The sequence below is a fragment of the Hakea prostrata genome, chromosome 1, assembly GCF_041222555.1.
Source record: "Hakea prostrata isolate BN-2017 chromosome 1, UWA_Hpros_2, whole genome shotgun sequence".
Lineage (NCBI taxonomy): Eukaryota > Viridiplantae > Streptophyta > Magnoliopsida > Proteales > Proteaceae > Hakea > Hakea prostrata.
Window position 1 is genome coordinate 15,935,569 of NC_142600.1, and position 23,845 is coordinate 15,959,413.

The 23,845-nt window shown below is 37.7% G+C and overlaps 1 protein-coding gene across 4 annotated transcripts; it reads right to left on the bottom strand.

Annotated features, from left to right (window-relative positions):
- Positions 1 to 923: 923 nt before the first annotated feature.
- Positions 924 to 22,345, bottom strand: LOC149027844 (serine/threonine-protein kinase ATG1c-like). Of its 4 annotated transcripts, XR_016175163.1 has the most exons (14): positions 21,589 to 22,344; positions 20,499 to 20,619; positions 20,353 to 20,411; positions 18,077 to 18,141; positions 13,135 to 13,228; positions 12,966 to 13,046; positions 12,717 to 12,825; positions 12,008 to 12,080; positions 11,537 to 11,916; positions 11,057 to 11,421; positions 4,332 to 4,623; positions 3,699 to 3,769; positions 1,867 to 2,159; positions 924 to 1,618 (listed from the first exon to the last, which is right to left on the bottom strand). XR_016175163.1 is itself a non-coding variant. In XM_089166425.1 (13 exons), the coding sequence occupies exons 1-13, from the start codon at positions 21,835 to 21,837 to the stop codon at positions 1,920 to 1,922; spliced, it is 2,142 nt and encodes a 713-aa protein (XP_089022551.1). In that variant the 5' UTR covers positions 21,838 to 22,345; the 3' UTR covers positions 1,636 to 1,919. The 4 variants fall into 4 exon arrangements, 3 of the variants coding, with proteins under 3 accessions (XP_089022551.1, XP_089022543.1, XP_089022555.1); XM_089166425.1 differs by lacking the exon at positions 924 to 1,618 and having other exon boundaries at positions 1,636 to 2,159; positions 11,057 to 11,364; positions 21,589 to 22,345; XM_089166417.1 differs by lacking the exon at positions 924 to 1,618 and having other exon boundaries at positions 1,637 to 2,159.
- Between the last annotated feature and the right edge of the window lie 1,500 nt (positions 22,346 to 23,845).

Here is a 23,845-nt window from a genome sequence, read left to right on the forward strand (position 1 = left end):
CCCTTGGAGAAAAAACAAACACACAATCTAAGAATTTAGAGGCCGAGAAATTGATGTCCTTAATCACATTGTGAATGGATATAGGAACCTCCACTATACCATTGATGAAGTTGGCTAAGGGTTGGCAATCCACCTCCGCTTTCACCCACCAAAAGCCTTCACCTAGACATTGAAGAAATCCTTCTCTTAATGCCATGGCCTCACCTTCAATCACCTCAGAAAAATCAGTAGGAATAGAGACTGCAGCTAATTGTTCACCTCTAGAATTCCTTCTAATGAAACCCAATCCACATTTAGAGTTCAACCAAGATGTATTTTGCATTTCTTTGCTTCCATTGCTATTGAAGGGCAAGAAGATAAGGACTTGAAGTTACATACCTCAGCAAATTAGGCCTCTGCTCTCTGTACTACATCTTGTGGAGAGGTTTGCTTCCTTTGAAAGATTAATTCATTTCTTGATAGCCATAGTTGCCAACAAATCAAGGCTGTTAGCCCTGCTCGATGACCTTGCTTTTCACCTGGCCAATTCAACTTCATCCAATCCATAATATAAAGCCGAAGTTGTGGTGCTATTGGTGGGGGGCATAGGAGAAAGTAGAGCCAAATCATACCGATCTAGCAAACGGACACTCCAAAAATAGATGATCCTTGGACTCCTCAATTTGCCCACATCTTTGACAGGTCGCATCTCTCAGTAAGCCTCTTCTTTGGTTTTATAGCTTATAAGTATTGGAATCTTTTCCTGCTTTCGTTTGAGTTTCATAACTAAAAATACCAGAAAGTAAAAAGAGTTACTTCCCCAACTTCGAAAGAGAGCTGCAATTTGTTCTAATACACATCCTGGACTGAACGCATAAATACTTTGTCAAAGACCATCAAAGGTCCTTCTCCATGGTTGCCATTAGCTGAGAATTTTTTTGATCAATATTGATGGTAAAGCTTTATGAATTTTAAGACTTTTAGTGGCTTATGACCAACTCAAATAAGGAATGTTGGTTATTATTGCTCTTGTATAGTATACTGAAGGTTGAAAAATGTCGTTCCTGAATCAAGTAAACCTGAAACCAAACTGATTGACATCAAGCTGCTACACGACCGTACCATTTTATTCCCATGATTATTTTCTTAATCACCTACTTGTAATATATCATTTTCAAGATATATCACAACTAATTATTCTTCTAGTCTCCCTTCTCTTTAGTTTAGGTGCAGTGACACATAGGATAACAGGTTTTAAGATCATCCATCCCAAAGGCCTCAGATGGGTTGTGCGGGTGGGAGTAGTAGGCTGTTAAAGCTGCACCAGACACCATGCTAAGCCACGGATTATTACGCCCCTTTGATCCCTGGTTTGTGGATGAAAGTCAAAGACTTTTTGTGATCCGATACTGGGGCTGCTGAATATATTTGCTTATCAGAAATTGCTACAAACGATACTCCAGTTATGGGCAATTTCATGTTCCGTCCGTCTGCAATACAATAACTCCCCAGCATCTACCAATCATGGGTAGTTTAAAACAATTACGCAAATTGCCCACTACGACAGACTTCAAACCCAGGTAAATTGGCTTCTTATCCTCCGAAGGCTAGGTGACAGAGGCCTATTATCATAATCTTCCTGAAGAATAAATAAGAGAAATGAATCAAAAAGAAAAGAAAAATCTGGGACCATTCTTTTTTGGAAGTTTAAATTACAAAATGCCAATATAAACAAACCCCTTATATCCCCAAAATCCATTCCATGTTTCAACATCCAAGAGATCAAAAGAATTGCTGTACAAATAAATGATTTACATTATAAACAATAGGCCATTACTGGCCAACGTGTTAAATGAACAGAGTCCTCAAAAGGGGGGATTGTTAAACCTGGTCATTCTCTGAGACCTGGATTGGTTCTGCATGTTAATTGAACCAAGTCTTCAAGGGGGGGATTGTTGAACCTCACACTTGAAAATGGCCAGTCTCTGAGACCTGGATTGGCCCTGCCTGTTATTAAGGATATCAATGTACTTCCGGAGCCGAAACCGATCAGTATTTGTAAGGGAAAAGGGCGGGTTCAGTATAAGAGACTGTGCTTCTACCAAAAGAAAATTCAACAAGCATACGGCTTTGGAATACCGGGTTCCCGCAATCTCTATATCACCCATCAGTTCGTCAACCTGACATACAGAAACAAAGGCAAAAGGCAACCCCTTCGGTTAATGACAACTTTTCAATGGTGGTAATTTCTACTAAGAGGAATAACTGAAAAATAAAATCCAATTGAAGAGTCAAAACTAGAGCAAGTATTACCTAATTGTAGTACTGAAAGAAGGTTTTAACCCACCTAACTCATAACTTTAGAATTTCTATTTTCAAGCTGAAACCAACCTTTTGGAATGAACACCACAGCCTTCACAGTTTCAGCACTCAGAGCAGACTCAATGTAGTCTATCATTAAATGTAGATAATAAAACCTGACCGGGCTTAACAATGAAGGATGCACTAAATAATTATCTAGCAACGCTAGGTGCAGGACCCATTAAACCAGCTTGTGTGAAAGAAAAAAAGGTTTGCCAATGACCTAAATAGTTACAAGATAACTGGTTTGACTCTTCATGTAACACTAGGTAGAATTTTCTATCTTGCTTGCTATTAAACTTTCGAACAGGCAAGGATACTTCACACAAGGATTCCTTTTTGCAGCAGTTGCTTTGGCACCAAACAGTCCCCCATGCATAGTTCTGGCAATCATTTCTCTCTTTTTCTTTTTTCTTGTTCTCCCTGCATCCATGAGGTATGGGGATGGTCATAATTTATGCAGCCTTACTTCTGCTTTCCAAGAGAGGCTATTTCCAGAGTAAGGGCTGCAGCAAGAAACCAGTTCTCCTCAAGCATGTACAGTGACGAGTTACAGGCCTCGTGGTGAGGCAAGTGGCAACCCAAGGTGGTGAATCTTGGTTTGTGACTCAGGGCTGAAAACTCATGGTCATACTATTTCTTTCCCCAATTTTCCGTTCTTTCCTATTTTCATCCAGGTCCAGCATGTGTTCCAGCTGGCTATCCCTCACACTCTCTAGACTCTGTTTGGTGATATCTGCAGGCAGTTAATCCATTAAAATACTATCGACATAATCATTATGTCCTATTATTTTTAAGTACTGTCATAAGCCTGTGATAGGCATGTTTGACAGCATTTGAGCCTGGACTTCAGTTGCCAGTTTCTGAAAGTTCAACCATCATCTTGGACTGAAAGTTTGACTATATGATGATCCTCCCCATCTGCTCCATAATAAGACATCTACCAGATTTACAGATCACGACTTCCACTAGCTTTTCTGAGTTAATATTTTCTGTTCTTGCAAACCTCGCTTTATATTTTCTGTTTAGTCACTCCCATACGATCTCTATGATATATTAATTTCAGCATCATTGGGTTAATAGTTTGCAAGCTCTATTCACATTAAATTTCTATTCCTATTTTCTCAGATTATATATTTACCGTGATTCTGGTTACTGTAGCTTTGCTAGTCTGCCATGTTTCAGCCCAACCTACCTCATCACATTGTTAAGACACAGAAGTTGTACTTTATACTTCATGAATACAGACAAGATGTGAAAAGGATAATTGATGAACAAATTCATGATTTCAATAATTCCGAGTTACTAACATGCTCTCAACAAGAGGAAAGAGCAAAAAGATGTTCATGGATACTCACAGCACCATTTCTACCAAATTCAAGGGCAGATTGGAATATTGTCTCCATTGCGTCTGGCATCTCTGTTGCCCCTGAATATATGGTCAAATACAAATCACAGAAAGAAAACTGATAAGGTACAAGGTAAAAGGGTTTTTCAGTCACGAATAACCAATACAAATACCAACTACTAGATGCTATGAACAGTAAAGATGCCAGATGAGAACCCCCCCCCCCCCCCCATTGATATGGAAAGACCAGATGCAAGAAGTCCTACCAACAAATCCAAATGCTAGTACCAGTATTGGAACTCATTATGCTGAATAAAGCTTTTCTAATTTGGCAGAATTTTTAACATGAATCATCAAGTTTTAACCATTTGAATATTGGTAACTTGTAATACTTCTCAAATATAATAGACGACCAGGCTAAGCAGTTGAAAGACAAACCACATGGTAAGGAAAACTTTTGAGCACGGTAGGTTCCAAATGATAGTATTAGCAAGAAATGAAGAAAATGTTTAACAAAGATGACTTGAAGTAGTTAGGATAAGAATCATTGAGTTGATGATGTTAGCATTTAGCAGATCATGCAAAACAGCAGAAGAATCCTTTTAAATACCACAATTATTAACATATAGATACTGGTACGTACAATCAATTGGTTGAAGATCTCTGGCAAGTTCCTCAGCATGCTCGACCTCAACAAGAAATTCCTTTTCAATCTGAGAGCAGATAGCCTCGGGAGTCTCAACAATATCAACTCTTTCCTGGACATCATGACCACCATGCTTCTTCGTGCTTCCCCTGACTCGAGTAGTGTCTTGAGTTGAACTTCCTTCAACAGCCGATGCAGCTTGTGTATGGCAAATATGAAGTGCTTGCTTCCAAATTGCTAAGATTACAAGCTGAACTGAGAATGCTTCTAATTGCCTACCTGTCTTGATCTATAATATAAAAATGGAGTACATCAACAATTGAATCCAAGTCAGCAACAAAATAAACTTTATCATGGATGAAAGATTTAGATTGCATTTCAAAATTGAGGTACCTTTCTTAGGGTAAGGTTAAACTACACACATGACAATAAATTTTACACATCACAACCAAGGGTCATTGACTCCACAAATGACTGCCTTGGCCAACTATCAACCTGAAGGCCTTCAAATTTTCTAGGTTATTAAACAACAATGACATGCCATCAATATATTCCAACAGACCTGATGCACTACAAGGCCACCATAGGAGGAAAAGGAACCAGCACTAGTCCCCAAGGTTTAGCTAAAACCAGTTGATGTTGGGTCAACCCTTTGGTTCCCTTTAAGGCATATACTCTGTCGATATATGTGGACGGTTCATGCAACAGACTGCATAAAGTGTGCAGGCCCCTAATGACTTGTGAGGAGAGATCTTCTAGGTGTTTGGTTGCTGGAATATTATGTTAAATCTACCAAAATTTTTGTTTCTATTCTAGTGACACGAGCAACTCATGATATTAATATCTGCTTCTGTAAGTAGTTGCCAATGCTGGGTGTTCCTTAGTGGAGAAACCAAAGCTGGCAGGTGGCTGAACTTACCAGAGGTGGGGAGTTACCACCATGTCCCCTTCACTTGTCTTTTATCTTGTTCAAAAGCTTATTTTCCCTTTTCTTTCTTTCTTCTCCTCTTTTTTTTTTTTTTACCCTTTCACTCCTGTGTACTCTTAGTTGCTGAAGTTAAGATGAACTACAGTTTCCAATCCTAAGCATATTTTCGTTATTTTCGTTTTTCTCAGCTTAACCCTACTTCAATTCCAGGTTTATCTCTTGCCAATAATGGCCCACTGACTTGTATTGTTGATCGGCTTCTCCATCGATTTGAAAGAGTCTTTTAAGGGTTTTCAATTTCACTTAAAAATCCTAACTTCTTGGGTGGCTTCTTGATTCTATTATCTGTCTGGATCTTCAAATGATCCATTGATAGATTCTGATTTGAACTCCTGTAAATCAGCTTTCAATTTCTACCACTTTTAAGCTTCCAGGGCTTGTTTATAAGCCGTGCAGAAGGCTCCACCACTGTGTGGCATGGAGAAGGTAACTCTTCCGAATCACAACAGCCTAGACATTGAATCACACTATTATCTTCCCAAGTGTCACACTCCTATTTTCTTCAACCAAAGTTTCAGTAATATCAGATTGTCCAATCTGTCTACCTGGTTCTCCCGAAAAATAGGATTTGGTGCTATTCTGTTTTGATCTATAAATTGAGCTCACACTATTGCACGCCACTGAACTTTCATGGTTTTCTCCTTACAAAAACTACATTTAATTAGTTTTTCTTTCAGACTGCAATATTGGGTTTTGAGTTATCAAGATAACTTGTCATTGGGTTCTAATCCCTTGGATCCTGATTTCATTAAGAGTCTCTTTCCTCCCTGTCATGACTTTCCTCGAGATATTACATCTGTTCCGGATACTCAGGAGGTAAGAAATGCTGTTTTTTCTATGGGTCCTTTTAAAGCTCCGGGAATGGATGGGTTCAATGCTTTCTTCTTCCAAAAGTTCTAGAATGTAATCCAATTTGAGGTACAAAAATTCGTGTCCTCATTCTTTACTAATGAGTGTCTGCCTTCGGGGGTTAATCATACTTTGTTATGTTTTATCCCTAAAAAGGATGACCCGGTGGAAGTGTCGGATTTTAGGCCCATTAGTTTGTGTAATGTGTCTTACAAGATCATTGCCAAGATTATGGCTAATAGGCTGAAACCCCTTCTTTCATGCTTTATCTCACCCAATCAAGGTGCTTTTGTGCCAAATCGTCAAATCACGGACAATATTGTCATTGCTCATGAGATTTTTCATTATATGAAAACGTCTCAAACCAAGACTGGATATCTAGCTCTGAAGCTGGATATGTCTAAGGCTTAGGATAGGGCTGAAAGGGATATCATCCTCAAACTATTCTCTTTTCTTGGTTTCGAGGAAAGATGGGGCAATCTGATTCAAGCACTAATTTCTTCTCCTACCTTCTCAATAAAATTGAATGGATCACCCTACCTCTGTTTCTCGGGGTCTAGAGGACTTAGACAAGGATGCCTGTTAAGCCCTTATCTCTTCTTGTTAATTATGGAAGTCTTATCCCGATTACTTGATGAGTACAGGAATTTGAACCTGTTAAACGGATCGGTCCTGGGCGCCAGAAATTTCACATCTTTTCTTTGCAGATGATACTTTTCTATTCTGCAAAACTGATACGGAACAAATACTTGCCTTAAAAGCGGTATTGGAACTTTTTTCAGATCTGACAGGGCAAGAAATTAATTTTGAAAAAAGTGGGGCCTACTTTAGTAGAAGTGTTTCAAGAGAAGAGCGAAACCGGATTTTAAATATTCTTAGGGTCAAAGAAGTTAAGAAGGAAACATCCTATTTGGGTACAATGTTGCTGGCAGGAAAAGGAAAAACAAGGCTGTTACAACCAGTACTTGAGCGGATGTCTAGGAAAATGGCAGGGTGGAAGGCAACCAATCTCTCTTATGCAAGTAGGGGTGTTCTTATACAATCAGCAATTCAGTCGGTCGCACTCTATCAGATGCAATGTTTTCGATTCCCAAAGGAAGTCTGCAATAAAATGGATAGGATCTGCCAAAGATTTTGGAAGGGTGGAGTGGGGAAACCACGAAAATTGAATTTGATTTCGTGGGAGAAAATATGCCAACCAAAACAAAATGGAGGGTTGGGGTTCAAGAAGATGGAAGATGTCAATATGGCCTTGTTAATAAAACACGGTTGGCGAATGTTATTTCAACCACAGTCATTATGGGTCAAAATTCTTCGAGCAAGGTATTTCAAAAAAGGATCAGTTTTTGACCCAAAGATAATGGCAAAAAAGGGCTCCTGGACATGGAACAGTATTGCAAGCATCCTCCCACAGTTAAAAAAGACGGTGAAACGTAGTATAGGAAATGGAGAACAAACTTCGTTTTGGTTCGATCCTTGGTCTCCACAACAAGATCCACGACTGCTTTATACACCAGATTTTTCAACATGGCACAGATTGGCCACAGTGGCAGACGTCATCAACACACAAAACAGGGAGATTTCCTCAAACTTTGAAACCCCCATCCCAATTGTCAATTTACCATTACTTCGATCTGATCAAAATGATGTGTGGGTGTCACGATTGAATTCCAAGGGGGACTTTATGGTCAAATCGGCCTTTCGTCACATAATTCAATCGCGATACCCTACCTCAGGAGAATCGGACGACTAATTGGTGGAAATTTATGTGGAAACTGCCCATTCACCCAAAATTTAAAATTTTCTTTTGGCGAGTCCTGAACGGTGGATTACCGGTCAAGGAAACACTTGCTCGCTGGACTGGGATTGAACCTACTTACGTCCTATGTGGTGTAGAGGTAGAAACTATTTGGCATGTAATGATTTCCTGTGAATGGACAAAGCGAATTCATGTGGCTGGACCGTTAGGGCTGAGAGACTGAGTATTGGACCGATACTTCATTCTTAAGCTTGTGCCAAAACATCCAGTACCAAATGGATAAGAAAACAGCCACATGGATCTTCTCTTTGTTTATCATAACTGGATATTTTATATGGCAGGAACGGAATGGTAAAATCTTCTCGCAAAAAACACCTAACCCTTTAAAGATTTTGGCTAGTGTAAACAGATGGGTCATGGAACATCATTTACATGAAATGTTGAACGAAAATCTGGAATTTCATTTGAATGCATTGATGAACGATGAGATAAGTTTAAGGGACAAAGAAAATATTTGCTCATTAATACCAGCTAACTCGAAAATTGTGTTATTGTGTGCAGGGGTTCTTAACAAACGAATGAGGATCGTAGGATGGAGCATGGGGATAGCGGTAGATGGACATATAAGGTCTGTCAATTTTGGTAACTTGGATTGTGAAGACATTTTGGAAGCAACAGTAGCAGCTCTACAAGAAGGACTAACAGTAGCAGAACAACTTAAACTGGAAGTGGGGGAGATTTGGAGTAGTCACAATATGCTACAAATACTCTTATCTAAACCAGTTCATGTTTTGTGCTCAATCAATGTAATTCCTAAAATAGTAGACATAACTACTAGAATCACAAATATTGATATTAACGTATTCCCATCCCCTAGTAATCCATACTTGGCTTACTAATATAGCTCTAACAGCTACTTTTGAAGCCACACAAGCAAATGGCTGTCAAACTACTTATTGTAACTGCTTTTAAGTTATATATATATAGAATTTTCTTTTTCGTATAAAAAAAAAAAAAGATAACTTGTCATTGTATTCTTGTGAGGACTGCACCAAGAGGGAGGTAGGTATGATGAAACCTTGGTTCAGGCCAAACACTCTTGGACAGGACCCAGGCAAACCCAAAGCCAAAAAAGCAAAAGTCAACTTTCAAAGGTGAAGGTTACCTTGAAAATCAATAAAAGTACAGATGTCTTTCAGAAGATGGTAATGATCCAACAGCCAGATTAGAAGTAACTGAAGTGTTTTAAATTGCAAACTGAAAATTTAGCAAACAAGTTATTTTTTATAGATCACAACTAAAACGAACTCAAAACAAGTTCCCTTCTTGGCTGGATCAACTAACCCCTAAGCTCTGATTAGCAATTAATTAGGTTGATGATCAGCAACACAGTGCCTTGAATGCACCCCAAACGGTGGGAGCATGGTACAAAATTTCGGCGAAACATCGCCAAATTGTGTCACTAGGTGGCAAAACGAAAAGGGGGACCGAAACAATATCTGCAAAATATCACCCAAAAATCGGCTACAAATCGGCAATTGTTCAAGTTTACACAATAAATTCAGCAAAATCTTGCCCTTTATAATCGAATTTCGATGTGATTATTTAGGCTTTTCTAGAGCTTCTCTCCTATTTCTTATATTCTTGAATGTTTCCTAATCTACTACTACTAATTAGGAATGTACAATCATAATAATTTACACAATATTAAAAAATAATACAAGATAAGAAGGGTGAACTGGGAGGATAATTATGCAATGAGGGTGGAAATCGGAGGATCTTGGTAGATATGGAAAGATGAGGTGGAAGGATATTGTGATGAGGGTGGTGATTGGTGAATCTTGGTAGATATGGAAGGATGAGGTGTGAAGATAATGTAATGAGGGTGGTGATCCGGAGAATCATGGTAGAAATGTAAAATCTTTCTTGCATTCTTGAATGTTTCCTAATCTACTCCTACTAGTTAGGAATGTACAATCATAATAATTTACTAGTTAGGCAACCTAGGCGCTAGACCCCGAATTTTGACCCAAAATTACCTAACCCGAAACTCGGGGGTGAAATTTGACTGAAACCCCTGCCAAACGTTGGCAAAATTTCGCCAACATGCTGGGATTTTGGTGGTTAGCAAATTTTGGACATTGGGTGGGAGGAATCTGATTTGCAGATTCTAAAAACATCCAAAGAATATTCAAAGAGGGAAAGACCCCTCCCAGTTAGGTTAAATTGAATTCCAGAAACACACAAAGCAGATGATAACAGTACTTGCTGGAGAAGAAGAACATTATAAGAGAAGAAAAAGGTGGATAAACATGGCTTCCACCAACTGGACCAAAATCCCACTTTCCAGGGCTCACATGCATGACTGAATCACACAGTTCAATTGCAGAGAATCTCAGCTTTATTAATCTTCAATTGTCCTTGAGCCAACGACCCTTACAAGCTTATAGAAAAGCTAAACATAATCTGAATGTGGAAGTAAATCCTATTCCAAGTAAACACAAATAAGAAGCATATTAATAAAAGAAACCTTCTCGCGAAAGCTGAGGGAATGCAAAACATAACAACTTAGGATTAAAATCAGAAAACTATTTAAGCCTTATCCTGTATGCCTAGCTTTCACCCATATTTTGGACCCAATATGGTGACCTAGTATAATGAAAATGCAGGGGGATCAAAGGCCCAAGACATACTAACCCAACTCAATGCTCATTTCTAATTAAATAAGCCTATTAGGTGATTTGTCAACATCAGAGCCTTTTCCTCACACACCTAGGATCATCTTTGGCCAAAAGGAGTCCTCTAAGGTAAATAATATAGAAAGTTGGATGGTATACCAGTACAAGCAAAATGCGTACTGAATATCCGGAAACCACTTTATTGCCTCCAAAGCGAACCCTATATCTCATCATCATGGAGAAATTAAATTGATGACAAATGAAATTTCAAGTTGAGAAAATTCTATTCTAAATCTAATAAAATAAACAGAAAATGCATGCGTAGACAAAAAATAACAGTTCACTGAGAGAAACACTCAACAACTTCTGCATGTCTCCAACAATAAGCACAACCCAAAATTCGATGTTAATTTATCAATATGCTTCATTGTTAGAAATCTGTTGTTACCTTTTCTTTTACTAATTCCGTGACAGCAGTAGCACACTGCTGCAATGACCTAATCCTTGTCAGGCAATGAGATGATGGCTGCTCGAAAGTATCTCCTATATCCATGGATCCTTGTGACGTTCCAGAACGTGCAGAACTGTGACTATCCAAGCTTCCAACACCACTGGTATTCCGTACTGCTGGACCAATAATTGGCATTGGCACACTTGATTTGGTATTATCACTAAAAGATGCCATTGAGGACATCCCTGATTTATGCTGGGAGTGGCGTGACCTTGCTGCAGTGATAGATGAAGCTGAAACTTCCGCTGAGTGTCCAGAAACAATAACATAATCCTGATCAATGAACTCCAGTGAATCTACAACTGTAGATCCATGCAAATACTGAATATTAAAAGATATAGTAACAGCAGATGCATTGAATCTGGGAAAAAGAACATTGAGATGAAAGAGTCGGGGGATAATAGTAAGATCTTGCACCTGTGGAAGAAGTCTTCACTGGTCTTTGATCCATGAATGACAAAGGTTCTTTGAAATTTCCAACTAAATGTCTTTGCTGGTCAGGTCTAAATCCAGTATTTTCCAGTTTATGCGTGGAACCATATCTAGAAGCAACATCCATCCTGTTGGAAACATTAGAACCTGCTACTATTTTATCAACTTTTGTATCCCCAGAAAATCCAGAAAATGACCTCATTGAGGGCCCCTTCATGAGGAACGGTGGACTCACATCAGGACCACTGGCATCATCCTCCAAAGGGAAAGGCAGGCAATCTTCCTGTGAACTTTCTTCCCTGAGCCTCCCAGAATCACATTCAACCAATGGAGAAGAACCACTGATGTTTGATGCAGTCCTAATCCTGTAAATTATTTCCATTTTTAAGATTTCTTTTTAATTTGAACAGAGAAAGATTGCATAATATGAAGAGTTGAAATTCAAATCATGTTTACCTCAGTGAATCATTCGGTTGGTTGACAGAAAGAAATGGATGGTTAAAGAACTCTTCAAAAGTCAGTCTTTCAACTGTAGACAGTAAATACAATCAGACAAAGTAGAAAATAAGCCATACTTCCAATCAGTGAAGAAAAGTAAATCATATGAACTGTAAGCATAACAGAAATGACAATCCACTCCATCAATCTAAAATGTCAGCAACCAGTATACCACATGGTACCCAGGAGCTGAGCGGATTCCTCTGAACTGCAAAGTAATAACGTGCCTCAGATACATGATATAAGTGCTTATTACCAGTCCAGAAACTTAAAACCCATGTAGGAGAGCAAAATTCATCTTTCTGAGCCTTGGAATTCACCAAAATGCTCAAATTGTTTCTCTTGTTAACATATCTTGGCAGCAGAAACAGACGACATATTATACCTGCTGTTATGCCATGGATCAGAGCATATGCAGAACCCAAGGCAGGCAAAGGCAGCAGTTACCTTGTCTTGACCAAAATACCCAAAGTCTTACACTTACTATTCATCTCATATATAGGTCAGAGAAATTATTACCATTAACATTAGAAGGAACAGAGCAGTAACAGAGCCAAGGGTGGGTATTCATGATACCTTGTGAAATGCTTCTCATCCTTTAAAAAATAACTTATCTAATTCAAATACATCTGTATCTATAAAAGCCCTGAATGGGGGAAAACATTACCAGGGTTACGACGCAAAAGCTTCCGACATAAATCGAGGCAATCAGAACTCAGATCCACAATATCTGAAGGGAAGCGCAATTCATTTGATTTCAAAATGTTCTGCAGCAACTGCTCCATACAATATTGAAGACGATTAGGTCATTAACATTAAAAGGCATACAGGCACACTAATTTCACATGATAGAAATACAAGAATAAAATAAACTCATAAAATGAATCATATTGATAAATTAACATCGAACTCAGACCTGTGGTTGGTTATTTCCAGTAAATGGGGTCTTCCCAGTTACAAGCTGAAACAGGATAGCCCCAACACTCCAGAGATCTGCCTGCATATGCAGTTGAAAATGAATGCAGAAACAACTTGAGCAACAAAAAAATGGATCAGAGTTGACCAAGGAAAGACTAGATTGTCACCTTTGCATCATACTTCTGGAATTGCATTATTTCTGGAGCCATGTAGAGAGGAGAGCCACATAGTGTTTCTGCCAGACCTCTAGGTTGTAATGACCTGCCAAAAAAAAATCTGCTGTTTTAACTTTCCGCATATTAACATAACAAAATCTTGGAAAAGTAAGCAGGAAATTTAACATGAAAGAGATCCATAGCAAACCATGAGGTTCAAGAAAAGATAACAGCAAAAATTGATCAGTTGAATATCAAAAATAAAAAGTAATAATAACAGAGAGAGAGAGAGAGAGAGAGTCAACTTACACTATTCATATTCAATAAGAAACCATCTTCCTGAATATTTAAGTTTTTACCACTCTCTATGATGCATCCTGAGATCTAAATCACTCCCCTAATGTGATTTATGATACTAAGGAGGGAAGGGAAGGGAACTTGAAGAATGTTGTAAAAATGCGGGGAACTTGGAAAGTGGGGCAAGGTAGTTGTGGTTGAATGGTGACAACAATTAGCTTTGTTCCAACTAATAGGGTCGGCTACATGGATTCTTGTCTACCAATTAGTTCTGTTTGAGGTCATGCTAGATACAAGGCCTAAGCTATGCATATCCTTTCTCACCACCTCTCTTAAGGTTATCTTAAGTCTGCCCCTAGCTCTTCTAGTTCCTTCATTTTGGATTATATCACTTCTCCGTATAGGGGCATTTATAGGCCTCCGTTGAACGTGGTCGTGCCACCTCAAATGACTTTCTCGTAGCTTATCACTTATAGGAGCAACTCCTAGACCAACTCTAATATGATCATTCCTTATCTTATTCTTCCTAATTTTGCCACTCATCCATCTTAGCATCCTCATTTCTACTACATTGAGTTTATCCATATGATTCTTTTTAACAGCGCAACACTCTGCACCATACATCATAGCTGGTCAAACGATGGTCCTATAGAATTTTCCTTTAAGCTTTAATGGAATACGTCTATCACACAAGACCCCAGATGCACCTCTCCACTTCATCCACCTTATTTGGATTCTTTGGGAAACATCATCTTTTATATCACCTCTTTTATTTATGATTGAACCAATGTACCTAAACACTCACTCTAAGCAATCTCCTTGTTGTCAAGTTTCACCACCTCATTGTCTGCCCGATCATGACAAAAGTTACAAACTAGATATTCTATTTTTGTTCTACTTAGTTTAACTTAGTTTAAAGCCTCTTCATTTCAAAGTTGTTCTCCATGATTCTAACTTTGTACTAATCCCTACTTGATTCTCATCTATCAACACAATATCATCAACAAAAAACATACACCAAGGAACCTCATCTTGAATGCCTTTGGTTAATTCATCCATTATAAGTACAACTATAATTGGGAATTCATTACTTTGCCCCCCACCGTTCTTACACCTGTCACTAAACCATCATACAAATCGTTAACTATGTCCACGTATTTACTTGCAACCCTTCTTTTCTCTAGTACTTGCCAAATTAATGCTCTAGAAACTCTATCAAAAGTTTTTTCTAGGTCAATAAATACCATAAGAAGATCTTTCCTACACTCTCTATACCATTCCATAAGTCTCCTAATTAGGTAAATAGTAGATCTTCCCGGCATAAACTCAAAATGGTTTTCCATAATTGAGGTTAAGTGTCTCAAATGTTTCAATTACTCTCTCCCATAATTTCATAGTATGACTCATCAGTTTAATGCCTCTATAGTTATTACAGCTTTGAATACCTCATTTATCTTTGTAAATTGGAACCACAATGCTTCTCCTCCATTCATTTAGCATTTTTCCTGTGCTCATAATCTTATTAAACAACTTAGTCAACCAAGCTAGCCTGTGGGTACCTAAGCTCTTCCATACTTCTATTGGGATTTCATCATAACCTTGTGTCTTGCCTAGTTTCATCTTCCTTAGTCCTTTTACTTCAAACATCTATTCTCCATATATATGTTCGAAAATTGATGCAATGGTGTATTTGTAATCGTCCGAACTACAGATATTTGAAGTGTGCTCGTTTAGTAGATTAGAGAAATAGATTTCCTAACTCTTCTTAATGTCCTCATCACATTCTAGTACTTTACCATCTCCATTTTTAATACATCTAACATGTTAAAGATCTCTACTCTTCCGATCCCTTATTTTAACTATCTTATAAATAGATTTTTTTTCCCTTCCTTAGTGCCCAACTTATTATATAACTCTTCATACTTCTTCTCCCTTGCTTGCCCCCGCAATTTTCTTAGCTTCATTTCAATATTGTTGAATGGTGAGATATTTCAAAATAATTTTCCAATAAAGTGGTCAAACAAGGAGAAATGGGACTTATATCAAGAAGATTATTGAAGGATGTCCTAGATGAATTGAAAGGAAAACGTTACTGGTTGTTATTATAGTGAGATGGTGGTGGGATGATGAGGTCAAATAACCATCAAGACTAAGTAAGCTAAATATAAGACGTGGCAAAGGACAAAAAATGTAGAAAAATCTCCAAAGGGATAAATTAGGCAAATATGAAGCTAAGAATATTGTGAGAAAACTAAGCCAATAAATAAGAAAACTTTTGTAACAATCTAAGCACAAAGGAAGGTGAAAAGCTATTTATAAGATATCTAAATCACGAGAAAGGAAGAATTGATGTCTCAATTCTCAACAATGTTATATGTATTAGAAGTGAAGATAGTGAAGTACTAGTGAAGGATGTGGACATTAAGAAAAGGCAGGAAGATTATATCTACAACCAACTAAATAAACACAATTCAAGTAATATTGTTTTAGAAGACCACATTATCCATCATGGAATCACATGATATGGCTATATACAAAGAATTATAATACTTATTCATCAAAAAACAAAAAGAATTATGACATTCAAAGTATGAGAAGCTTTAAGGAGGATGAAACTCCGCAAGACTCAAGCCCATATGAGATCCAAATAGAAGTGTGGGAAAGCTCAGGAATGGGTGAATTATCTTGGTTAACCAAGTGATAAGATAATGAACATAAGGAGAATGCAAGATGAATAGGGAAGAAGCATTGTGGTTTGGATTTAAAAAATAGAAACGATATTTAATGAACCAAGTGATAAGATAATGAACATAAGGAAAATGCAAGATGAATAGGGAAGAAGCATTGTGGTTTGGATTTAAAAAATAGAAACGATAATTAGAGCTGCAACAATATGGAGGCATGATTAGACCCAAATCCTGTCATGCATGAACAGGCTCCATAAAATCCAATACAGTGTCAGTTGAAGTAGAATAAGTGATGTGGCATAATCTAGATATCTTCTATCTATTCTACTTACTAAATCTATTCTACTTTCTGCATCTACCCCGATCTATGATACTATCAGAGTGAAACAAGGAATTCAAAGAAGAAGAGAGGCTAGACTATATTAGTAACAAGTAACTCCTTTGTATGTAAGAAGAAAAAGACAATGACACACACTAAGAAATTATGGGTAAGGATTATCAAAACCCACTTGAGACAAGAAACTACTACTACAGAGTACAGAGAACCATTATGGCTTTTATGGAAGATCCATGTGAAGAAAACCTATGACATAAGATAATGAGCATAAGGACAGCGCAAGATGAATGTGGAAGAAGCATTGTGGTCTGGACTTAAAAAATAGAAATAACATTTAGAGTTGCAACCCGCAATAACTATAAAGGCATAAAACTAATGAGTCACACAATAAATTTATGGGAGAGGATTACCACTTGAGACAAGAAACTACCATTATAGAGAACCATTTGGCTTTTCCAAGGAAAATCAATGTGAAGAAAACCTATGACATGGTCTTTATTGAACTAAAAAATGCCTATGAGAGTCCCTAGAGAGTTCATTTGGTAAGTAGTTAAGTACTAGACATAATTAAAATCATGTACGCTGGCACAATGACAAGTGTAGGAACACTGAGGAGTTACGGTAGTGAATTCTCAATTACAATTGGGTTACATGAAGGATCAAGTGACCCTATTTGTTTGCGCTTATCATAGATGACTTAGCCAACGGTATTCAAAATGAGGTTCCATGGTGTATGCTTTTTGCTAATAATATTGTTTTGGTGGATGAAACAAAAGCAGAGAACAAAACCAAGTTAAGTTTATGGAGATCAACTTTGGAATCAAAAGGTTTTAAGCACAAAGACGGAGTTTATGGCGTGTAACTTTGGTTATACTAGGATGGTTAATGAGGACATGAAACTTGACAAGTGATCATATAAATTGATAATTTTAGGTACTTTGGTTCAATCACAGATAAGGGAGAAATGGAGGACAAAGAAGAAGAAAAAATGAATGAAATGGAGACTGGAGAGATGCATCTGGAGTTTAAGTGAAGGAAAATGCATCATATAAATAAACTCAAGGTAGCAAAGATGAAGATGTCAAGATGAATGAGTGGCCAAACCGAAGAGGATAAAATAAGGAACAATCTATAAGATCTTGAATAGTAGTAACTCCATACATGATAAGCTAAGAGAAATTCATTTAAGGTGGCAAGGCAATGTTCAACAAAGGACTTTGGGGACGGCTCCAATATGATCAGTAATCCAGATTAAGGAACTAAAAATCCAAGGAAGACCTAAAATAACATCAGGAAAGGTGGTGAGAAATGACATGCACAGCTTAAGTCTCATATCAAGTGTCACCTCAAACAGAGCTGATTTGAGGAAAGGATCTATTTAACCAACCCCATTTAGTTGGGACAAGGCTTGGTTGTTGTAATTGACATTGTAGACAGCCACCAGCACCTTATGGACCTTCATACAGAATTAATGTCAAATACAGATACATTGAAAAACTTTTGAAGTATTTGTGTCAACTGAAACAAGTACACAACCAAAACAAAGGCTGTTCTAGACGTTTATGATGGTTATTCACCAAATTAAACAAATTAACTGACAGAAGGATCTAACTTACAAAAAGGTCTATCTCACCTTGCAAAGCCAAAATCTGCAATCTTCAATATGGAATTGTTATCGTTTGTGGAAAGGAGAAGATTCTGTTCAGAAATGATATGCATCAGAAAACATATATTCTCACTGCTGCATAGGAAAAAAGAAGCTAATTTTAAAAATATGAACACATTACTTAGGACCCAATTCCCAGTCAAGACAACATCATGGCTAGTGCAGAAGAAATAAAATTGAACAATAGAAAGGAAGGTAGAGAAGATCTCCACCAGAAAATTTGTCCAACACAAAATGTGAGTAGAATAATCAATTTCAACAGGAAGGGAAACCAGCTCATCTAAACAAGGCCTCACAGACTCGGAACATATGCAAATTGTATCAGTGCCTCAAAAGTCAACCCAATGGAATCATGAATGAGGAGACATATATAGAGGAGCACCAACACAAAACCTCAAAGACGTGGTGTCCTATCCACGTCTCTCAAGCACGCAAGAGACTACCCAACAAATGGAGCAAGTTGAGTTATCAAGCTCAGAAAGAGACTACAATGTATTTGTTGAAGGCATTGTATAGGTTTCCAGCCGGTTCCTTCATTCTTCAACAACACCCCCCCCCCCATGTCTTGCTCTTATGGACTACACAATTGCATGTAGTAGGAGCAGCAACTCACAAATGAAAGAAAGACAACATACTTCTTCTTTATGCTCAGCTCAGTAGGCTTCAACTATTGTTCCGACTGTGCTAGGATGGGCTGATTAAATTGTTTTTGCAATCAATTCATACCAGCAAATTTTACTTGAGGCCATAATTGGTGAGTATACTATTCATAATCCTTCTGTCAGAACTGTTTTGCTATTATAGATGTTACTGAAGCTAGTCAATTCACAAGCAGCTATATGCATAATTAGCAGGATACTTTATATTATTAATAAACAAACACGAACCAATTCTACATCTCAAGCTTAAGATGTTTAAACATCAACTGCTTAGTACTATCTTCACCTATACTTGCCCAAACTTTGCTCAACTCCATTACCCAAATGTTTTTTCTGATTCCTTCAGAAAAGTATACTTACATGGTTACACCTGTCTTCTGCCCTTGTAAATTTAACTCGCTAAAATAACTGTAGCCCCCGTCCCATCTCACAAGTCACAACACAAATATCCCCATGCTCTACTTCTCTCCCGAACCTTGCCACCTGCCACCACCCCCACAACCTCAACTGCGGCTGCATTTTCCTCCCCAACCCTCCATCATTTGTTTGCTGATAGAAATTTGGCAATGCATAGGAGTTGCAATAAACAAAAGGCAGTTGACAGGCATCATAAAAACAAAGCCAATTTGATGTCGATGATTACATTTATCTTCAACATGCATCAAAAAATCGGTCAATTTGTTGTAAAGCAAACAGGGTGGTCAGTATAGTTTTTGCGTTGTTGGTGGTGCAACAAGGAAAGTTTCCACAAACTCTTTTGAGCTTTTCTCCATGCCATTATGCAATAAGAATTCAGTTTTCTCAGACTACATTCTACATATACAGCACAATCTTCTGAGAAACTATAAATTTCATTTTAGAGCTATTATGAGCAATATGTTAAGACCCAAAGTGAACCATCTAGGCATCCCCTTGGAAGTTTCATGACGATGGAACAACAACTATCCTGCAGATATTCACAAGCCATTGCCGCATGGCACTTATGTTCTTATTCATGCTCCCTCCAGCTTCTCTATGATCGGAGTTCCGTCCCCATAAAGCTGATTTTCGACTGGGAAGGGCATTTGCACTGGGACGTATGGATTGGGATTGGTAATGGATAAGAGTTCAGGAGGCGAGGGGAGATACAGAGAAAAGGGAAGCGGAGGTGGAAGCGTGGCAAAGGAACAGGCTGGGCGAAGGTTGGGAGATGCAGATGCAAAGGTGCACGAGGTAGGCTGCTGGGGTTGATTGAAGGAGGGGATGGAATCGAAGATAATTTAGGGATTTTAAATTACCAGGGAAAGAGTGGTGCAGCTTAATAGAAAATAAATTAGGGATAGTGATGCTTGCATTAGTAGTTAAGTACAGGGCAGTGGTGGTAATTAGCCTAAACGTCAACAAAACAGTTCATGACATCACACATAAGGCATCCAGCAAACGCAATCCAACATTCAAGTTCCAAATTCATCAACATTAACTGTATACAAATAAAATAAAAACAGAAGCTATATCAAACCCAATCCCAGACTAGGTACCAGGTGAGAACAGAACATAACGATCTTAAACAATAATAAGAATTGAACATGCAAAGCAACAACAAACCTGTGGCTTTAGATCTCGGTGTATAAGATTATTTTCACGGAGGATTTGCAAACCAGAAGCTGGAGAAGACAAGAGATTTTATATTAGAACATGACTCAGAAAACAGACAACATAATATAATTTATGAAAATGTAAGTCCATTGTACCTAGCTGCTGCATGAAATGCTTTGCAGTTGCTTCTGGAATTCTTCCACCTTGACGTTGAATAAATACAGAAAGGTCACCCCCTCTGCAATATTCCAATACCAGAAGTATTCTACCAGTAATCTGGATCACATGTAAAGGACAACAGATGAGACAAAATACAGAGGAAACTGAGAACATTAAAATTTTAAATAAAATTTCATTTCTTTGGGAAGCTTACTTGAAATTCCAACTAAACTGCATAAGTAGTGACTGAGTACCCATTCTAATGAAAAAATAGTGTAAGTTTAGCTACTAAGCTTATTCACTTGGCTAAGAAGATTAATAAATCAAGCTGGCTTTAATGTCCGAGAAAGACTGAGAAGTCTCCGGCTTCATCTCAAGCACCTAACAGTTAAGTAAGCCAGACAAGAACAAATTACCTATCCCTAGACCCTAGGCCCGCGTGTATAATCAAGGATCTCGTCCTTAGATATTTCCATCAGCCTTAATTTTACTTTATCATCCAAAGACTGGGTTTGGAGATTTAGTCACCTGAATATAGTACGGTTAATTTTTTATAAGTAAATATATGTATTCTGGGACAGATACAACTGTACATATACTCTTAGTCTATAAAACTATAAGTAGTTGACTCATAGTGAAAGTCCTAAAGGAGAAAAGAGGAATATATAATGATCCTGCAGATGCTGAATGTTCACTACGAAGGTTATCAGAAATTCAAATTCGAGCATTGGAGTAACTCTTGCTTTCTTCGAACGTGAACAAAGTGCAGATGACAACGAATGTGCAGCACTCTTCCCTTGCTTCATTTAAATAAACCCTCAAAAATTTAAAGTTCTAAATTATGCAATTATCCAAGGATTCAGTGATATTAGGTTCTAGATATTTTCCAAGGATTCAGTAAAGAAAATTTCTCCAGGTTTAATATAACATTATTGTTGTTGCATCAGTCCAGAAAATGTCATTGGGGGGCACCTGTCTTTTTCCAGCTTACTGCTCACTAAAAAAGCCAAAATGCTGACAATGAATGAATACGAAGAAAATTTGGAGGAGGGGCAGTTACATAGAGGAAGAAGCACAACTACTGACCTGGATAATATTGTGCAACCGAATGATATTAGGATGGTTGATTTTCTTCAAAATATCAATCTCAGACAAGAGACTCTCCTGCAATTTCTTGCCGAGACGATCCATCCCAATCTCTTTAATTGCAACTTCCATGCCAGTAACTCGGTGCCTGGCGTGCCATACGGTAGAGAATGATCCTGATCCGATTCGTCCACCAACTATGTAGTCTCCAACAACCCTAGCTCTGCTCGAACTCGACGGTTGAGCCATCAGCAACTTCAACCAAATCCCTTACCAAGGAAACTAATACTGAAACCAGCTTCGAACCCTAATTCGAACTGCAAACGACTCAAGTATGGATGGAAAAAAGAGATCGAGCGAAGACGACGACTTGGATATGATTATGAAAATTAATAATTAACAGAACCAAAAGTAGAGATTATCTTCTACCGAAAATGAAAAAGAGTAGATGAGATTATAATCTAAAGATTTATCTCTCCTAGTGGATTCAGTACTGTTTGTATCGTCACAGAAATGGTTAAACAACAAATGATTAAAAGGGATTTGATCTAATCGCTTGCCTGAGCCAGCAAGCCCTCTTTGAGGACGGAAAAGACGGAAGGAAGAAGCAAAGAAAAACGTGCTGCGGCAAGCTAAGACAGGCACTAATCTAGCGAGAAGGCCAGCAACTCATAGATGGTTACGGCTGAGATACGCAATGAGTGTAATACGCATCCAATGCGTTAACGCGTACGGCCAAATCAATTTCCCCTTTCTGGGATGAAATCAAACACCTCGTGGCATGCTGTTTTCGGAAGGAAGTGGTTGATGCCTCTTCATGCCAAACAGGGGCAAAATTGGGTTTTCAACCCCGACCGTGAGTCCCGATAGTTGCGTGTAGGAAAAGGAATCTGTTTAAAACATAAATGAATTCCGTATAAACATTTTGACGTACTATTTATGTATTTAGGATTTTTTTTTTTGTTATTAACTTATTATGTATTTAGGATGGTTTTTTTTTTTTTGTTATTGACTTATTATGTATTTAGGATGGTTAAGATAGAGTAATTACGCTAATCAAATGCTTATACACTTTGAGGTGGACACGACTTCTGTTTTAAGATTTTTTTCAGATAAATTATTTATTGTGAAGAAACCGAGGCAACATGGATACCATCACCAAGGCACGAGTGAAAAGCAATCACATATTAGTATCCTCAACCAACCTGGTCTTCCTGACTAAAAATACCTGCTAAAAAATTTCAGGTTGTAGTAACAAGAGAAAATGACAATCCTAAAAAGTAGAGGAAAAACGACCGACGCCAGTTTACAATAGAAACAAGGGTACTAGTTTCACCACGAAGTATCGAATTAACTCTAGAATATCCAATTCAAAGATAACCTAATGCCATTCTTCTTGTATTGCACATAGTATACCACCTTGGGAGTTTCACCAACCAACATTGTCCCAAAGTTAAGAATTTTTTTAAGTTCTACTAAGTAGTGTTTTTCTAATTGAACCATGGCTGCATTTATCGGCTGAAATATAGGTGGGGGTGAGAAAGACTTAAAATAAAAAAATATATATTTTATTTAAATTAAAGGAAACTTGTCTAGTGAGTGCAAGTTAACTTTTTCACCTTATGCTTTTTCAAAATCTCACAAAATATGTTGGACTTTATGAAAAAATGTGAAAACCAAAAAGTTAGATTCATAATTAACATTTTTTTATAAAATTCATTTATTTCTTTTCTTTTTTTCCTCACCTCATTATATGAGGCTTACATTTTTTTTTTTCTTTTCTCATCCATCTTTTCCCACTCCACATTTACAAACAAACACGGCCTAATGGAGGTAAAGACACAAAATATTAAATATTCACCCCCACAAAAATCCAGTACCTATTACGAGTAATTCCAAGATGCTGATTTGACGGTTTAGATAGATAATACGGTGGGTCGAATTTGTCATCGTCATTAATTAGTCATTTCGGAATGCCAAAATAATACATGACTGAAATTACTATCTTACCTTTTTTACCCAGAAAAATAAAAAACAAAAAATTTACTATCTTACATCGACGAGGTAATCACAGATATGCACGTGAATTATGTGCTGATAATCTTAAAATATAGCTAGAAGCCAAAAGAAACCAAAAATATCATCAGATGCCTCGGAAAGCAAAATAAGAAGAATATAAGTTGGTCAAATTTTCCACATAAACAGGATTCAATGAATTATTTTGGAAGTCTCGTCCCATGAGAATTACTTGCGAAGG

Bases quoted from the DNA above. Each gene is read 5' to 3' on its own strand.
- LOC149027844 (XM_089166417.1), bottom strand. From the start codon at position 21,837: ATGGCTCAACCGTCGAGTTCGAGCAGAGCTAGGGTTGTTGGAGACTAC. The intron at 20,412-20,498 runs GTACAATGGACT...TGTCTTCTCCAG, and splicing joins GCATTTCATGCAGCAGCTAG to CTTCTGGTTTGCAAATCCTC. The intron at 3,770-4,331 runs GTACGTACCAGT...CCATATATTCAG, and splicing joins AGATCTTCAACCAATTGATT to GGGCAACAGAGATGCCAGAC.